Consider the following 20548-nt stretch of genomic DNA (forward strand, 5'->3'; position numbering starts at 1 on the left):
GGCCTTGCTGTGTGCCCCACAGACTCGATGGAGCCTGAGGCCTTGCTGTGTGCCCCACAGGCTTGATGGAGCCTGAGGCCTTGCTGTGTATATCACAGACTCGATGGAGCCTGAGGCCTTGCTGTGTGTTCCACAGACTGAGGATGGAGCCTGAGGCCTTGCTGTGTGTCCCACAGTCTCGATGGAGCCTGAGGCCTTGCTGTATGTCCCACAGTCTCGATGGAGCCAGAGGCCTTGCTGTGTGTCCCACAGTCTTGATGGAACCTGAGGCCTTGCTGTGTGTCCCACAGTCTCGATGGAGCCTGAGGCCTTGTTGTGTGTCTCACAGACTCGATGGAGCCTGAGGCCTTGTTGTGTGTCTCACAGACTCGATGGAGCCTGAGGCCTTGCTGTGTGGCCCATGTCTCGATGGAGCCTGAGGCCTTGTGTGCAACTTAGCACAGGTAGAGCCTTGTGTAACTCAGTTGTTCTACCTGGCCTAGCTGATAATGAAGCTTTCTTTTATCATGACATTGAGTAAATGTCTGTTTGTTAAGGAAACCTTTGGAGGACGTAGAGGAGAAGAATGCTTTGGATCCAGGAATTGTCTCTGCCATCGGGGAAAAAGCTGTCAAAGAGGTGGGTCCTTTTAATTCACAACATGGTATAATCCAGGTCAGAGACTCCAAGGTGTTTTATGAAGTCATCATAGACCATAAGATTTGCACTTTGAGTTTGGCGTGTGTAAGCATAAGATGTGATTCGAACGACCCTCGGCTGGAACGAGAATGTCTCAGCTGGCACGGGTACAACACAATGGATGACAGATACTGAGGCGCATGCCAGGCTTTGCACCTTTTATCAAGCAATGTTTATTCAAGAGTACAGTTAACACGTTTCAAAAGAAAATTAGCAATTACTTTTACCAATCACAAACAAAAAACAATCATGATATTATAATGGGGTGGCACAGTGGTTAGCACTACTGTCTCACAGTGCCACGGATTCGATTCCCAGCTTAGGTCACTGTCTGTTTGGAGTCTGCACGTTCTCCCCGTGTCTGCATAGGTTTCCTCCGGGTGCTCCGGTTTCTTTCCACAGTCCAAAGAAGTGTGGGTTCGTTGGATTGGCCATGCTAAATTGACCCTGAGTGTCAGGGGGTCTAGCTAGGGTAAATGCATGGGGTTATGGGGATAGGGCCTGGTTGGGATTGTGGTCGGTGCAGACTCAATGGGCTGAATGGCCTCCTTCTGCACTGTAGGATTCTATGATTCTTACAAACTGCAGAGAACTTGGTTAAAAATAAATTTCTCAAAGGCAAAGTAGTGTCACAAACAGGATTGTTATCTCTTTTCCTATTCCCTCTGTCATTTATTTTCCACCCAGATTGAGTTGGTTGCAGCATCCTTTCTCACAGTTGGCTCTCATTCAGAGTCCCTGGTCTTACAGTCCTGATTTCTGCCTCTATGGGCCATGACTCTTTGCTGATGGTCCCTGGATCATTGAGCCAGTTGAATGTCTCCAACTGTTCCATTCCCATCTCTCTCGATCGCGACAGTTGTTATTTTCCAATGGGTGCAAAGCCTGGCATGCACCTCAGTACCCGTCATCCATTGTGTTGTACCCGTGCCAGCTGAGACAAACTCGTTCCAGCCGAGGGCATGTGGACAAACACATCATTGGCGTCACGTAGGTGGATACTTAATGGCCAAAATGGCCTCCATTCAACTCCCATCACACAAAGATGCCTCTCTTCAATCAAGTCACACCCAATCACTTCACGGGCTGGCACGGTGGCACAGTGGTTAGCACTACTGCCTCACAGCACCAGGGACCCGGGTTCGATTCCCAGCTTGGGTCACTGTCTGTGCGGAGTCTGAACATTCTGCGTGGGTTTCCTCTGGGTGCTCCGGTTTCCTCCCACAGTCCAAAGATGTGTGGGTTAGGTTAACTGGCCGTGCTAAATTGACCCTAGTGTCAGGGATATTAGCAGGTTAAATATGTGGGGTTATGGGAATAGGGCCTGGGTTGGATTGTGGTCGGTGCAGACTTGATGGGCTGAATGACCTCCTTCTGCACCGATTCTATGATTCCCATCCTATCCCTGTTTTACCACTTCATTCCCCATGGCCTAGGGGTATTATCACTAGACTATTAATCCAGAAACTCAGCTAATGTTCTGGGGACCCGGGTTCGAATCCCACCACGGCAGATGGTGGAATTTGAATTCAATAAAAAATATCTGAAATTAAGAATCTACTGATGACAATGAAACCATTGTTGATTGTCGGAAAACCCCCCACCTGGGTTCACTCGCGAATGTCCTTTAGGGAAGGAAATCTACCATCCTTACCTGGTCTGGCCTACATGTGACTCCAGGGCCACAGCAATGTGGTTGACTCTCAACTGCCCTCTGAAATGGACCAGCAAATCACTCAGTGTGTCAACCGCTACAAAGTCTAACGGCATTGTGGGTCAACCCACAGCACAATTAAAGAAGGCAGCTCACCACCACCTTCTCAAGGGCAACTGGGGATGGGCAATAAATGCTGGCCAGCCAGCGATGCCCATGTCCCAGGAATGAATGAAAAAAAAGAAATTCGGAGCTCAATGGTTTACGCCCTCGCCTCCAGGTCAAAAGGTTATGTGTTTTGAGTCCCCCTTCAGGGCCTTCAGTATATGAGACTGTAAATCGAGATCCCCTGGGCTGGGTGGAAGGTGGCACACGGCTATTTTTTAAAGTTTATTTATTTGTCTCACAAGTAGGCTTACATTAACACTGCAATGAAGTTACTGCGAAAATCCCCTCGTCCCACAATCTGCCGCCTGTTCGGGTACACTGAGGAAGAATTTAGCATGGCCAGTGCATCTAACCAGCACGTATTTCGGACTGTGGGAGGAAACCGGAGCACCCGGAGGAAACCCACGCAGATACGGGGAGAACGTGCAAACACCACACAGTGACCCAAGTCGAGAATTGAACCCGGGTCCCTGGTGTTGTGAGGCAGCAGTGCTAGCCTATTTTGCCACCATGCCGCCCCCAGTGGATAATTTGTTCGATAATAGCACTCCCCCACCCCTCTCCTCTCCCGTGTGAGCACCTGGGGGGGGTGGTCTTGCTATGTTAAAGGTGCTATACCTGTTAAGAATTTGCACGTTCTCCCCGTATCTGTGTGAGTTTCCTCCGGGTGCACCGGTTTCCTCCCACTGTCCAAAGATGTGTGGGTCAGGTGCATTGGCCATGACAAATTGCCCCTTAGTGTCAGGGGGACTAGCTTGGGTAAACAGGTTGGGTTATTGGGATAGGCCTGGGTGGGATTGTGGTCGGTGCAGACTCGATGGGTCGAGTGGCCTCCTTCTGCGCTGTAGGATTCTATAATTCTATGCCAAACGTGAGCTGTGGTTGCTCTGTTGAGTGGCAATCCTTCGAGACCAACACCCCCCCCCCCCCCCCCCACAGACCACCAGTGCTAACCACTGTGCCACTGTGCCATCCACTTCGAAGCGGCCCTGGGTGGCAGGAATTCTCCCAACTGCCCCTGGCCGATACTTACCCTCAGCCCTCATCACCACAACTGGTCATTATCACCTTGCTGTTTGTGGGAGCTTGCTGTGCGCACATTGACTTCTCACAGCACAGCAGTGAGCGCATCCGAGAAAGTTCTTGATTGGCTGAGAAGTGGGGCTTCCAGCGGTGGGGGAAAGGCGGCTAAACAAATTCAGGTCCTTTCTTTGTTTCTTCTGCCTCAGGAGCCGTGAACCGGCAGACGGAAGATCCAGCCTGGTGTAGTCTCCTCCAGCAAGGATTCCAGGACAGAACTCAGGCATAAAGAAAGCCAACAGTCGATTGAAATGCTTGGGCCCTTTGTTGCGAATGTTTTATTTCTGGTTTTTCAATGTAATTTGACAAAAAGCCTCCAATATCCACGACCTTGCCATAACAATTATCTGCTAAGTCTTCACGGGGAAAAGTTGGCCTGCCCTTTGCACTATTATTATTGGGTCATTTTTTTTTCTTTTTGTAAACTTATTTTCCTTGTTGAATGAAATGCTTATTTTCTTAGTCGCTGCTCTAATCACTGCCCGTGCGAGCTAGCTAGTAGCGAGAGGTGTCTATCCTCTGGATTGCTGCATATATGTTCTATAGAAATGCGGGTAATTTTAAGGAATACTCAAATCCTCTTCATACCATTCCCTGTGTCTTGCTCATCAATGCCCATCTTTTATGTTATAAGGTTGTGGGGGTGGTGTATGGGGTCCTTGATTATGTCCGGGTTCATGGGGCCCTTGATTATGCTGGTTGCTTTTCTGAGGCAGTGGTAAGTGTCGACGGAGTGCATGGATGGGAGGCTGGTTTGCATGATGGACTGGGCTACATTCACAACGCTTTGTAGTTTCTTGTGGTCTTGGATAGAGCAGGAGCCATGCCAAGCGCTGATACACTCACTGCCCCACAACCCTTCATTTGGTTCAAAGGATCCGATGCAAGCACTGGGTGGACCTTTGTAAGCTGTGGTCTGACTTCACTGCTTTGTATAACATTTCAAACCTTAATAAAGTCATTCCACTTTAGAGAACGCAAAGAGTCCCAGCGTCATTATATCACAGAAGGTGGCCATTCGTCCCACAGAATCCTACAGTGCAGAAGGAGGCCATTCGGCCCATCGAACCTGCATTAACCACAATCCCGTCACCCCATGCATTTACCCTAGCTAGTCCCCCTGACACTAAGGGGCAATTTAGCATGGCCAATCCACCTATCCCGCATGTCTTTCGGACTGTGGGAGGAAACCGGAGCACCCGGAGGAAACCCATGCAAACACGGGGAGAACGTGCAAACTCCACATAGACAGTGACCCAAGCTGGGAATCGAACCCTGGTCTCTGGCACTGTGCGGCAGCAGTGCTAACCATCGAGGGCATGCCAGCTCTCTGTTCAATCCAGTCAGTCCTACTCCCCATCATGCATGGACACTTAGTTAAAACAAGTAACTATACAACCATATAGTTAATGGTCGTGTTAAGGACTAAAGAAGGTTTTAATAGCAGCATAAAGGTCCGGCGACAGAAGGTCAAAGGTCAGTGCCACGTGGAAATGAAACACGGGAGTGAGGTGCAGATTGGAAGCCGGTGCAGTCAGTTCACGAGGTGCAAGTTGCTGAACTTGATGTTCAATGCAGGAGGCGGTGAAATGCCGAATGGGAAGAGGAAACGCTGCTTGTCTCCCCAAGGCCCCCGCTTGGTGAGAGACTGGATAAAGTCGCCCGAATGGTGGCCAATGTCACCCAGACAGCGGATAATGTTGCCTAGACGTGGGTAAGGTCACCCAGACATGGGTAATGTCACCCAGACAGCAGATAATATTGCCCAGACGCAGGTAATATCACCCGGATGAGGGTAAAGTCACCCAAACATGGATAATGTTGTCCAGACAGTGGGTAAAGTCACCCAGACATGGGTAATTGTTGTCCAGACAGTAGGTAAAGTCACCCAGACAGTGGTTAACGTCATCCAGAGTGGGCAAAGTCACCCAGGCAGTGGGTAATGTTGCCCAGACAGTGGGTAAAATCGCCCAGAGTGGGTATCATCACCCAGACAGTGGGTAACGTCACCCAGTGGGTAACATCACCCAGACGGTGGATAAAATCGCCCAGGCCGGGGGCATGGTGACAGCGAAGCCCGCAGGATTTGATCACATATTTTCCCCCCGGAAGCACTGGGGGGTATGAGTGAGTCTGCTGTTACCATTCACACCTCCTCTGCCCCCAAACATCCTCTCTTCACATCTCTCAGCACACCCTGCCCCAGCTCACTGCCTTCCCGCCTACAGCCACTGAGCGGCGCTGCACGGGGAGGTCCTCCAGCCACTGAGCGGCACTGCATGGGGAGGTCCTCCAGCAAGTGAGCGGCGCTGCACGCGGAGGCCCTCCAGCTTGGCGTGGCGCTAGAGGCGGAGGACCTCCACCCTGGCGTGCCGCTGGAGGCGGAGGACCACCAGCCTGGCGTGGCGCTGGAGGCGAAGGTCTTCTACCCACTGAGCGTCGCTGTTCCTGGTCCTCCAGCCTGTGGGGGCGCTGTGACTGGTCCTCCAGCCCGGCACTGTACGGGAAGGTCGTCCAGCCATGAGTGCCGCTGTCCCTGGGTCCTCCAGTCCTCCAGCCTGTGGGGGCGCTGTTACTGGTCCTCCAGCCTGTGAGGGTGCTGTTACTGGTCCTGGTTCTCGAGCCTGTGAGGGCGCTGTCACTGGTCCTCCAGCCTGTGGGGGCACTGTTCCTGGACCTCCAGCCTGCGAGGGCACTGTTACTGGTCCTCCAGCCTGTAGGGGCACTGTTACTGGTCCTCCAGGGTGGCGCTGTTCCAGGTCCTCCGGTCGATCGCGGCGTTGATCCTGGTTCCCCGACCTGTGGGAGCGCTGTTCCCTGGTCAGGTCCTCCGGCCACTGAGGGCGGAGTTCCCAGTGATCCTCTGGCCTGGAGGGGCGCTGTTCATGGTGGTCCTAATTCCTCCCCTCCCGGAACGGGGAGGGGGGATTTGCCGGCGATCCTCCCGCCTGTAGGGGCGCAGTAGTTGGCTCTCCTCTGACCTCTCCTCACAGCTTCTGGGGCGCTGCATCGGCGGTATTCCTGCCACTGAGCGGCGGAGTTTGCAGAGATCCTCCGGCTTGGAGGGGCGCTGTTCCCACGGTCCTCCCGCCTGGAGGAGCACTGTATTTGTCTATCCTGATGTGGAGATGCCAGCGTTGGACTGGGGTAAACACAGTAAGAGTTTTAACAACACCAGGTGAAAGTCAAACAGGTTTATTTGGTAGCAAATGCCATTAGCTTTCGGAGCACAGCTCCTTCGTCAGATGGAGTGGAAATCTGCTCACAAACAGGGCATACAGAGACACAAAATCAAGTTACAGAATACTGATTAGAATGCAAATCTTTACAGCTAATCAGGTCTTAAAGATACAGACAATGTGAGTGGAGGGAGCATTAGTCACAGGTTAAAGAAATGTGTATTGTCTCCAGACAGGACAAGCAGTGAGATTCTGCAAGTCCAGGAGGCAAGCTGTGGGGGTAACCAATAGTGTCACATGAACCCAAGATCCATGTTTAGGCCGTCCTCATGTGTGCGGAACTTGGCTATCAGTTTCTGCTCAGCGACTCTGCGCTGTCGTGTGTCGTGAAGGCCGCCTTGGAGAACGCTTCCCGAGGATCAGAGGCTGAATGCCCGTGACTGCTGAAGTGCTGTCCCGAGGCATGGTACATTGGGGAAACCATGCAGATGCTACAACAACGGATGAATGAACACCGCTCGACAATCACCAGGCAAGACTGTTCGCTTCCCTGTGGGGGAGCACTTCAGCGGTCATGGGCATTCAGCCTCTGATCTTCGGGTAAGCGTTCTCCAAGGCGGCCTTCACAACACACGACAGCGCAGAGTCGCTGAGCAGAAACCGATAGCCAAGTTCCACACACATGAGGACGGCCTAAACCGGGATGTTGGATTTATGTCACACTATCAGTAACCCCCACAGCTTGCCTGGACTTGCAAATTCTCACTGGCTGTCCTGTCTGGAGACAATACACATCTCTTTAACCTGTGCCTAATGCTCCCTCCACTCATTGTCTGTATCTTTAAGACCTGGCTGGTTGACGGGATTTGCATTCTAATCAGTATTCTGCAACTTGATTTTGTGTCTCTGTGCCCTGTTTGACAGCAGATTTCCACTCCATCTGACGAAGGAGCAGCGCTCCGAAAGCTAATAGCATTTGCGACCAAATAAACCTGTTTGACTTGAACCTGGTGTTGTGAACACTCCGACTTTGGCGATCCTCCCACCTCTCCTCCCTGCAGCTGGGACGCTGCACCGGCCATATTCCTGCCACTGAGCGGCGCTATTCGCGGCGGTCCTCCGGACTATCCTCGCGTCCTGTGGGAATGCCCGTCCCGGCGGTCCTCCAGGCACCGAAAAGCGCTGTTCCGGGAGGTCCTCGGTGAGGCCTGAGGGGGCGCTGCAGCCGGCGGTCCTCCGCCCCGCAGAGGGGTGGTGCAGCCGGCGGTCATCCGCCCTGTGGGGGCGCTGTTCCAGACGGTCCTCCGGCCTGTGGGGTCATAAATCCGGCGGTGGCCTGTGGGGGTGCTGCACGCGGTGGTCCTCCGGCCAGTGGTGGCGGTGTTGCGGACGGTCCTCCGGCCTGTGGTGGCGCATTCGGGCTCGCCTCAGGCCTGTGGTGGCGCTGTTCCGGGCGGTCCTCCGGCCTGTGGTGGCGCTGTTCCGGCGGTCCTCCGGCCTGTGGTGGCGCTGTCGGACGGGCCTCAGGCCTGTGGGGGCGCTGTCACGGGCGGTCCTCCGGCCTGTGGTGGCGCTGTTCTGGGCGGTCCTCCAGCCTGTGGTGGCGCTGTCGGACGGGCCTCAGGCCTGTGGGGGCGCTGTTCCGGGCGGTCCTCCGGCCTGTGGTGGCGCTATTCTGGGCGGTCCTCCGGCCTGTGGTGGCGCTGTCGGACAGGACTCAGGCCTGTGGGGGCGCTGTTCTGGGCGGTCCTCCGGCCTATGGTGGCGCTATTCTGGGCGGTCCTCCGGCCTGTGGTGGCGCTGTCGGACAGGACGCAGGCCTGTGGGGGCGCTGTTCCGGACGGTCCTTCGGCCTGTGCCGCCCTCAGTTTGCGGCCGAGGCGGGCGGGCTGCGCTGAGACCTGGAGCTGGACTTGTCCCCGGGGCCCAAAGGGTGAAATGGCGGCGGCGGCGGCAGCGGCAGCAGCGGCTCAGCAGCAACAACCAGCGGGGGGACTGAGCCTGGAGCAGGCGAAAGGTGAGGGCGGGGAGGTAGAGAGGAGAAAGAGGGCCTGAATCTGGGCCCTCACCCCGGGGGATCTGTGAGACTCACACTGATTCTCTCTGTGATACTCACACTGATTCTCTCTGTGATTCTCACACTGATTCTCTCTGTGATACTCACACTGATTCTCTCTGTGATTCTCACACTGATTCTCTCTGTGATACTCACACTGATTCTCTCTGTGAGACTCACACTGATTCTCTCTGTGATACTCACACTGATTCTCTCTGTGATTCTCACACTGATTCTCTCTGTGATACTCACACTGATTCTCTCTGTGATACTCACACTGATTCTCTCTGTGAGACTCACACTGATTCTCTCTGTGATACTCACACTGATTCTCTCTGTGATACTCACACTGATTCTCTCTGTGATTCTCACACTGATTCTCTCTGTGATACTCACACTGATTCTCTCTGTGATTCTCACACTGATTCTCTCTGTGATACTCACACTGATTCTCTCTGTGATACTCACACTGATTCTCCCTGTGATACTCACACTGATTCTCTCTGTGATACTCACACTGATTCTCTCTGTGATACTCACACTGATTCTCCCTGTGATACTCACACTGATTCTCTCTGTGATACTCACACTGATTCTCTCTGTGAGGCTCACACTGATTCTCTCTGTGATACTCACACTGATTCTCTCTGTGATACTCACACTGATTCTCTCTGTGATTCTCACACTGATTCTCTCTGTGATTCTCACACTGATTCTCTCTGATACTCACACTGATTCTCTCTGTGATCCTCACACTGATTCTCTCTGTGATACTCACACTGATTCTCTCTGTGATACACTGATTCTCTCTGTGATACACTGATTCTCTCTGTGATACTCACACTGATTCTCTCTGTGATACTCACACTGATTCTCTCTGTGATACTCACACTGATTCTCTCTGTGATACTCACACTGATTCTCTCTGTGATACTCACACTGATTCTCTCTGTGATACTCACACTGATTCTCTCTCTCTGTGATACTCACACTGATTCTCTCTCTCTGTGATACACACACTGATTCTCTCTGTGATACACTGATTCTCTCTGTGATACTCACACTGATTCTCTCTGTGATATTCACACTGATTCTCTCTGTGATACTCACACTGATTCTCCCTGTGATACTCACACTGATTCTCCCTGTGATACTCACACTGATTCTCTCTGTGATACTCACACTGATTCTCTCTGTGATACTCACACTGATTCTCCCTGTGATACTCACACTGATTCTCCCTGCGATACTCACACTGATTCTCTCTGTGATACTCACACTGATTCTCTCTGTGAGGCTCACACTGATTCTCTCTGTGATACTCACACTGATTCTCTCTGTGATTCTCACACTGATTCTCTCTGTGATTCTCACACTGATTCTCTCTGATACTCACACTGATTCTCTCTGATACTCACACTGATTCTCTCTGTGATACTCACACTGATTCTCTCTGTGATTCTCACACTGATTCTGTGATACTCACACTGATTCTCTCTGTGATACACACACTGATTCTCTCTGTGATACTCACACTGATTCTCTCTGTGATACTCTCACTGATTCTCTCTCTCTGTGATACTCACACTGATTCTCTCTGTGATTCTCACACTGATTCTCTCTGTGATACTCACACTGATTCTCTCTGTGATACTCACACTGATTCTCTCTGTGATACTCACACTGATTCTCTCTGTGATTCTCACACTGATTCTCTCTCTGTGATACTCACACTGATTCTCTCTGTGATTGTCACACTGATTCTGTGATACTCACACTGATTCTCTCTGTGATTCTCACACTGATTCGCTCTGTGATACTCACACTGATTCTCTCTGTGATTCTCACACTGATTCTCTCTGTGATACTCACACTGATTCTCTCTGTGATACTCACACTGATTCTCTCTGTGATACTCACACTGATTCTCTCTGTGATACTCACACTGATTCTCTCTGTGATACACTGATTCTCTCTGTGATACACTGATTCTCTCTGTGATACTCACACTGATTCTCTCTGTGAGACTCACACTGATTCTCTCTGTGATACTCACACTGATTCTCTCTGTGATACTCACACTGATTCTCTCTGTGATACTCACACTGATTCTCTCTGTGATACTCACACTGATTCTCTCTCTCTGTGATACTCACACTGATTCTCTCTGTGATACACACACTGATTCTCTCTGTGATACTCACTGATTCTCCCTGTGATACTCACACTGATTCTCCCTGCGATACTCACACTGATTCTCTCTGTGATACTCACACTGATTCTCTCTGTGAGGCTCACACTGATTCTCTCTGTGATACTCACACTGATTCTCTCTGTGATACTCACACTGATTCTCTCTGTGATTCTCACACTGATTCTCTCTGTGATTCTCACACTGATTCTCTCTGATACTCACACTGATTCTCTCTGTGATCCTCACACTGATTCTCTCTGTGATACTCACACTGATTCTCTCTGTGATACTCACACTGATTCTCTCTGTGATACTCACACTGATTCTCTCTGTGATACACTGATTCTCTCTGTGATACACTGATTCTCTCTGTGATACTCACACTGATTCTCTCTGTGATACTCACACTGATTCTCTCTGTGATACTCACACTGATTCTCTCTGTGATACTCACACTGATTCTCTCTGTGATACTCACACTGATTCTCTCTGTGATACTCACACTGATTCTCTCTCTCTGTGATACTCACACTGATTCTCTCTCTCTGTGATACACACACTGATTCTCTCTGTGATACACTGATTCTCTCTGTGATACTCACACTGATTCTCTCTGTGATATTCACACTGATTCTCTCTGTGATACTCACACTGATTCTCCCTGTGATACTCACACTGATTCTCCCTGTGATACTCACACTGATTCTCTCTGTGATACTCACACTGATTCTCTCTGTGATACTCACACTGATTCTCCCTGCGATACTCACACTGATTCTCTCTGTGATACTCACACTGATTCTCTCTGTGAGGCTCACACTGATTCTCTCTGTGATACTCACACTGATTCTCTCTGTGATACTCACACTGATTCTCTCTGTGATTCTCACACTGATTCTCTCTGTGATTCTCACACTGATTCTCTCTGATACTCACACTGATTCTCTCTGTGATACACACACTGATTCTCTCTGTGATAGTCACACTGATTCTCTCTGTGAGACTCACACTGATTCTCTCTGTGATTCTCACACTGATTCTCTCTGTGAGACTCACACTGATTCTCTCTGTGATACTCACACTGATTCTCTCTGTGATACTCACACTGATTCTCTCTGTGATACTCACACTGATTCTCTCTGATACTCACACTGATTCTCTCTGTGATACTCACACTGATTCTCTCTGTGATTCTCACACTGATTCTGTGATACTCACACTGATTCTCTCTGTGATACACACACTGATTCTCTCTGTGATACTCACACTGATTCTCTCTGTGATACTCTCACTGATTCTCTCTCTCTGTGATACTCACACTGATTCTCTCTGTGATTCTCACACTGATTCTCTCTGTGATACTCACACTGATTCTCTCTGTGATACTCACACTGATTCTCTCTGTGATACTCACACTGATTCTCTCTGTGATTCTCACACTGATTCTCTGTGATACTCACACTGATTCTCTCTGTGATTGTCACACTGATTCTGGGATACTCACACTGATTCTCTCTGTGATTCTCACACTGATTCTCTCTGTGATACTCACACTGATTCTCTCTGTGATACTCACACTGATTCTCTCTGTGATTCTCACACTGATTCTCTCTGTGATTCTCACACTGATTCTCTCTGTGATACTCACACTGATTCTCTCTGTGATACTCACACTGATTCTCTCTGTGATACTCACACTGATTCTCTCTGTGATTCTCACACTGATTCTCTCCCTGTGATACTCACACTGATTCTCTCTGTGATTGTCACACTGATTCTGGGATACTCACACTGATTCTCTATGTGATTCTCACACTGATTCTCTCTGATACTCACACTGATTCTCTCTGTGATACTCACACTGATTCTCTCTGTGATACTCACACTGATTCTCCCTGTGATACTCACACTGATTGTCCCTGTGATACTCACACTGATTCTCTCTGTGATACTCACACTGATTCTCTCTGTGATACTCACACTGATTCTCTCTGTGATACTCACACTGATTCTCTCTGTGATACTCACACTGATTCTCTCTGTGAGGCTCACACTGATTCTCTCTGTGATACTCACACTGATTCTCTCTGTGATACTCACACTGATTCTCTCTGTGATTCTCACACTGATTCTCTCTGATACTCACACTGATTCTCTCTGTGATACACACACTGATTCTCTCTGTGATACTCACACTGATTCTCTCTGTGATACTCACACTGATTCTCTCTGTGATTCTCACACTGATTCTCTCTGTGAGACTCACACTGATTCTCTCTGTGATACTCACACTGATTCTCTCTGTGATACTCACACTGATACTCTCTGTGATACTCACACTGATTCTCTCTGTGATACTCACACTGATTCTCTCTGTGATACTCACACTGATTCTCTCTGTGATACTCACTGATTCTCTCTGATACTCACACTGATTCTCTCTGTGATACTCACACTGATTCTCTCTGTGATTCTCACACTGATTCTGTGATACTCACACTGATTCTCTCTGTGATACACACACTGATTCTCTCTGTGATACTCACACTGATTCTCTCTGTGATACTCTCACTGATTCTCTCTCTCTGTGATACTCACACTGATTCTCTCTGTGATTCTCACACTGATTCTCTCTGTGATACTCACACTGATTCTCTCTGTGATACTCACACTGATTCTCTCTGTGATACTCACACTGATTCTCTCTGTGATTCTCACACTCATTCTCTCTCTGTGATACTCACACTGATTCTCTCTGTGATTGTCACACTGATTCTGGGATACTCACACTGATTCTCTCTGTGATACTCACACTGATTCTCTCTGATACTCACACTGATTCTCTCTGATACTCACACTGATTCTCTCTGTGATTCTCACACTGATTCTCTCTCTGTGATACTCACACTGATTCTCTCTGTGATTCTCACACTGATTCTCTCTGTGATTCTCACACTGATTCTCTCTGTGATTCTCACACTGATTCTCTCTCTGTGATACTCACACTGATTCTCCCTGTGATACTCACACTGATTCTCTCTGTGATACTCACACTGATTCTCTCTGTGATACTCACACTGATTCTCCCTGTGATACTCACACTGATTCAACCTGTGATACTCACACTGATTCTCTCTGTGATTCTCACACTGATTCTCTCTGTGATACTCACACTGATTCTCTGATACTCACACTGATTCTCTCTGTGATTCTCACACTGATTCTCTCTGTGATACTCACACTGATTCTCTCTGTGATACTCACACTGATTCTCTCTGTGATACTCACACTGATTCTCTCTTTGATACTCACACTGATTCTCTCTGTGATTCTCACACTGATTCTCTCTGTGATACTCACACTGATTCTCTCTGTGATACTCACACTGATTCTCTCTGTGATTCTCACACTGATTCTCTCTGTGATACTCACACTGATTCTCTCTGTGATACTCACACTGATTCTCTCTGTGATACTCACACTGATTCTCTCTGTGATACTCACACTGATTCTCTCTGTGATTCTCACACTGATTCTCTCTGTGATACACACACTGATTCTCTCTGTGATACTCACACTGATTCTCTCTGTGATACTCTCACTGATTCTCTCTCTCTGTGATACTCACACTGATTCTCTCTGTGATTCTCACACTGATTCTCTCTGTGATACTCACACTGATTCTCTCTGTGATACTCACACTGATTCTCTCTGTGATACTCACACTGATTCTCTCTGTGATTCTCACACTCATTCTCTCTCTGTGATACTCACACTGATTCTCTCTGTGATTGTCACACTGATTCTGGGATACTCACACTGATTCTCTCTGTGATACTCACACTGATTCTCTCTGATACTCACACTGATTCTCTCTGATACTCACACTGATTCTCTCTGTGATTCTCACACTGATTCTCTCTCTGTGATACTCACACTGATTCTCTCTGTGATTCTCACACTGATTCTCTCTGTCATTCTCACACTGATTCTCTCTGTGATTCTCACACTGATTCTCTCTCTGTGATACTCACACTGATTCTCCCTGTGATACTCACACTGATTCTCTCTGTGATACTCACACTGATTCTCTCTGTGATACTCACACTGATTCTCCCTGTGATACTCACACTGATTCAACCTGTGATACTCACACTGATTCTCTCTGTGATTCTCACACTGATTCTCTCTGTGATACTCACACTGATTCTCTGATACTCACACTGATTCTCTCTGTGATTCTCACACTGATTCTCTCTGTGATACTCACACTGATTCTCTCTGTGATACTCACACTGATTCTCTCTGTGATACTCACACTGATTCTCTCTGTGATTCTCACACTGATTCTCTCTGTGATACTCACACTGATTCTCTCTGTGATACTCACACTGATTCTCTCTGTGATTCTCACACTGATTCTCTCTGTGATACTCACACTGATTCTCTCTGTGATACTCACACTGATTCTCTCTGTGATACTCACACTGATTCTCTCTGTGATACTCACACTGATTCTCTCTGTGATTCTCACACTGATTCTCTCTGTGATACTCACACTGATTCTCTCTGTGATACTGACACTGATTCTCTCTGTGATTCTCACACTGATTCTCTCTGTGATTCTCACACTGATTCTCTCTGTGATACTCACACTGATTCTCTCTGTGATACTGACACTGATTCTCTCTGTGATTCTCACACTGATTCTCTCTGTGATTCTCACACTGATTCTCTCTGTGATTCTCACACTGATTCTCTCTGTGATACTGACACTGATTCTCTCTGTGATACTCACACTGATTCTCTCTGTGATTCTCATACTGATTCTGTGATACTCACACTGATTCTCTATGTGATTCTCACACTGATTCTCTCTGATACTCACACTGATTCTCTCTGTGATACTCACACTGATTCTCTCTGTGATACTCACACTGATTCTCTCTGTGATACTCACACTGATTCTCTCTGTGATTCTCACACTGATTCTCTCTGTGATTCTCACACTGATTCTCTCTGTGATACTCACACTGATTCTCTCTGTGATACTCACACTGATTCTCTCTGTGATACTCACACTGATTCTCTCTGTGATTCTCACACTGATTCTCTCTCTGTGATACTCACACTGATTCTCTCTGTGATTGTCACACTGATTCTGGGATACTCACACTGATTCTCTATGTGATTCTCACACTGATTCTCTCTGATACTCACACTGATTCTCTCTGTGATACTCACACTGATTCTCTCTGTGATACTCACACTGATTCTCCCTGTGATACTCACACTGATTGTCCCTGTGATACTCACACTGATTCTCTCTGTGATACTCACACTGATTCTCTCTGTGATACTCACACTGATTCTCTCTGTGATACTCACACTGATTCTCTCTGTGATACTCACACTGATTCTCTCTGTGAGGCTCACACTGATTCTCTCTGTGATACTCACACTGATTCTCTCTGTGATACTCACACTGATTCTCTCTGTGATTCTCACACTGATTCTCTCTGATACTCACACTGATTCTCTCTGTGATACACACACTGATTCTCTCTGTGATACTCACACTGATTCTCTCTGTGATACTCACACTGATTCTCTCTGTGATTCTCACACTGATTCTCTCTGTGAGACTCACACTGATTCTCTCTGTGATACTCACACTGATTCTCTCTGTGATACTCACACTGATACTCTCTGTGATACTCACACTGATTCTCTCTGTGATACTCACACTGATTCTCTCTGTGATACTCACACCGATTCTCTCTGTGATACTCACACTGATTCTCTCTGATACTCACACTGATTCTCTCTGTGATACTCACACTGATTCTCTCTGTGATTCTCACACTGATTCTGTGATACTCACACTGATTCTCTCTGTGATACACACACTGATTCTCTCTGTGATACTCACACTGATTCTCTCTGTGATACTCTCACTGATTCTCTCTCTCTGTGATACTCACACTGATTCTCTCTGTGATTCTCACCCTGATTCTCTCTGTGATACTCACACTGATTCTCTCTGTGATACTCACACTGATTCTCTCTGTGATACTCACACTGATTCTCTCTGTGATTCTCACACTCATTCTCTCTCTGTGATACTCACACTGATTCTCTCTGTGATTGTCACACTGATTCTGGGATACTCACACTGATTCTCTCTGTGATACTCACACTGATTCTCTCTGATACTCACACTGATTCTCTCTGATACTCACACTGATTCTCTCTGTGATTCTCACACTGATTCTCTCTCTGTGATACTCACACTGATTCTCTCTGTCATTCTCACACTGATTCTCTCTGTGATTCTCACACTGATTCTCTCTGTGATTCTCACACTGATTCTCTCTCTGTGATACTCACACTGATTCTCCCTGTGATACTCACACTGATTCTCTCTGTGATACTCACACTGATTCTCTCTGTGATACTCACACTGATTCTCCCTGTGATACTCACACTGATTCAACCTGTGATACTCACACTGATTCTCTCTGTGATTCTCACACTGATTCTCTCTGTGATACTCACACTGATTCTCTGATACTCACACTGATTCTCTCTGTGATTCTCACACTGATTCTCTCTGTGATACTCACACTGATTCTCTCTGTGATACTCACACTGATTCTCTCTGTGATACTCACACTGATTCTCTCTTTGATACTCACACTGATTCTCTCTGTGATTCTCACACTGATTCTCTCTGTGATACTCACACTGATTCTCTCTGTGATACTCACACTGATTCTCTCTGTGATTCTCACACTGATTCTCTCTGTGATACTCACACTGATTCTCTCTGTGATACTCACACTGATTCTCTCTGTGATACTCACACTGATTCTCTCTGTGATACTCACACTGATTCTCTCTGTGATTCTCACACTGATTCTCTCTGTGATACTCACACTGATTCTCTCTGTGATACTCACACTGATTCTCTCTGTGATTCTCACACTGATTCTCTCTGTGATACTCACACTGATTCTCTCTGTGATTCTCATACTGATTCTGTGATACTCACACTGATTCTCTATGTGATTCTCACACTGATTCTCTCTGATACTCACACTGATTCTCTCTGTGATACTCACACTGATTCTCTCTGTGATACTCACACTGATTCTCTCTGTGATACTCGCACTGATTCTCTCTGATACTCACTGATTCTCTCTGTGATACACTGATTCTCTCAGTGATACTCACACTGATTCTCTCTGTGATACTCACACTGATTCTCTGTGATACTCACACTGATTCTCTCTCTCTGTGATACACACACTGATTCTCTCTGTGATATTCACACTGATTCTCTGTGATACTCACACTGATTCTCTCTGTGATACTCACACTGATTCTCTCTGTGATACTCACACTGATTCTCTCTGTGATACTCACACTGATTCTCTCTCTCTGTGATACACACACTGATTCTCTCTGTGATACACACACTGATTCTCTCTGTGATACTCACACTGATTCTCTCTCTCTGTGATACACACACTGATTCTCTCTGTGATACACACACTGATTCTCTCTGTGATACTCACACTGATTCTCTCTCTCTGTGATACACACACTGATTCTCTCTGTGATACTCACACTGATTCTCTCTGTGATACTCACACTGATTCTCTGATACTCACACTGATTCTCTCTGTGATACTCACACTGATTCTCTCTGTGATTCTCACACTGATTCTCTGATACTCACACTGATTCTCTGATACTCACACTGATTCTCTCTGTGAGACTCACACTGATTCTCTCTGTGATACTCACACTGATTCTCTCTGTGATACTCACACTGATTCTCTCTGTGATTCTCACAATGATTCTCTCTGTGATACTCACACTGATTCTCTCTGTGATACTGACACTGATTCTCTCTCTCTGTGATACTCACACTAATTCTCTCTGTGATACTCACACTGATTCTCTCTGTGATACTCACACTGATTCTCTCTGTGATTCTCACACTGATTCTCTCTGTGATACTCACACTGATTCTCTCTGTGATACTCACACTGATTCTCTCTGTGATACTCACACTGATTCTCTCTGTGATACTCACACTGATTCTCTCTGTGATTCTCACACTGATTCTCTCTGTGATACTCACACTGATTCTCTCTGTGATACTGACACTGATTCTCTCTGTGATTCTCACACTGATTCTCTCTGTGATACTCACACTGATTCTCTCTGTGTTTCTCATACTGATTCTGTGATACTCACACTGATTCTCTATGTGATTCTCACACTGATTCTCTCTGATACTCACACTGATTCTCTCTGTGATACTCACACTGATTCTCTCTGTGATACTCACACTGATTCTCTCTGTGATACTCGCACTGATTCTCTCTGATACTCACACTGATTCTCTCTGTGATACACTGATTCTCTCAGTGATACTCACACTGATTCTCTCTGTGATACTCACACTGATTCTCTGTGATACTCACACTGATTCTCTCTCTCTGTGATACACACACTGATTCTCTCTGTGATATTCACACTGATTCTCTGTGATACTCACACTGATTCTCTCTGTGATACTCACACTGATTCTCTCTGTGATACTCACACTGATTCTCTCTGTGATACTCACACTGATTCTCTCTCTCTGTGATACACACACTGATTCTCTCTGTGATACACACACTGATTCTCTCTGTGATACTCACACTGATGCTCTCTCTCTGTGATACACACACTGATTCTCTCTGTGATACACACACTGATTCTCTCTGTGATACTCACACTGATTCTCTCTCTCTGTGTTACACACACTGATTCTCTCTGTGATACTCACACTGATTCTCTCTGTGATACTCACACTGATTCTCTGATACTCACACTGATTCTCTCTGTGATACTCACACTGATTCTCTCTGTGATTCTCACACTGATTCTCTGATACTCACACTGATTCTCTGATACTCACACTGATTCTCTCTGTGAGACTCACACTGATTCTCTCTGTGATACTCACACTGATTCTCTCTGTGATTCTCACACTGATTCTCTCTGTGATACTCACACTGATTCTCTCTGTGATTCTCACATTGATTCTCTCTGTGATACTCACACTGATTCTCTCTGTGATACTGACACTGATTCTCTCTCTCTGTGATACTCACACTAATTCTCTCTGTGATACTCACACTGATTCTCTGTGATACTCACACTGATTCTCTCTCTCTGTGATACACACACTGATTCTCTCTGTGATATTCACACTGATTCTCTGTGATACTCACACTGATTCTCTCTGTGATACTCACACTGATTCTCTCTGTGATACTCACACTGATTCTCTCTGTGATACTCACACTGATTCTCTCTCTCTGTGATACACACACTGATTCTCTCTGTGATACACACACTGATTCTCTCTGTGATACTCACACTGATTCTCTCTCTCTGTGATACACACACTGATTCTCTCTGTGATACACACACTGATTCTCTCTGTGATACTCACACTGATTCTCTCTCTCTGT

The 20548-nt window shown here is 47.2% G+C and overlaps 2 protein-coding genes across 3 annotated transcripts in view; both read left to right on the forward strand.

Annotated features, from left to right (window-relative positions):
- Positions 1–4558, forward strand: part of LOC144496841 (CD166 antigen-like) — a 40499-nt gene extending 35941 nt beyond the window's left edge. The window contains exons 11-12 of one of the 2 annotated variants that reach the window (XR_013498447.1): positions 537–618; positions 3730–3806. Coding sequence is in view for 1 of the 2 variants with exons in the window: in XM_078217408.1 (XP_078073534.1) it covers positions 537–618; positions 3730–3738 (91 nt within the window). In the remaining variant the exon portion in view is untranslated. Of the gene's footprint in view, positions 1–536; positions 619–3729 lie in introns of both variants that reach the window. The other variant, XM_078217408.1, reaches the window with a different exon arrangement.
- Positions 4559–8564: 4006 nt separating this feature from the next.
- Positions 8565–20548, forward strand: part of LOC144496839 (protein C10-like) — a 64735-nt gene continuing 52751 nt past the window's right edge. Inside the window, exon 1 of the mRNA XM_078217403.1 lies at positions 8565–8776. Within this exon, the coding sequence (XP_078073529.1) occupies positions 8698–8776 (79 nt within the window). The 5' untranslated portion in view covers positions 8565–8697. The remainder of the gene's footprint in view (positions 8777–20548) is intronic.

The sequence above is a fragment of the Mustelus asterias genome, chromosome 8 (assembly GCF_964213995.1).
Source record: "Mustelus asterias chromosome 8, sMusAst1.hap1.1, whole genome shotgun sequence".
NCBI lineage: Eukaryota > Metazoa > Chordata > Chondrichthyes > Carcharhiniformes > Triakidae > Mustelus > Mustelus asterias.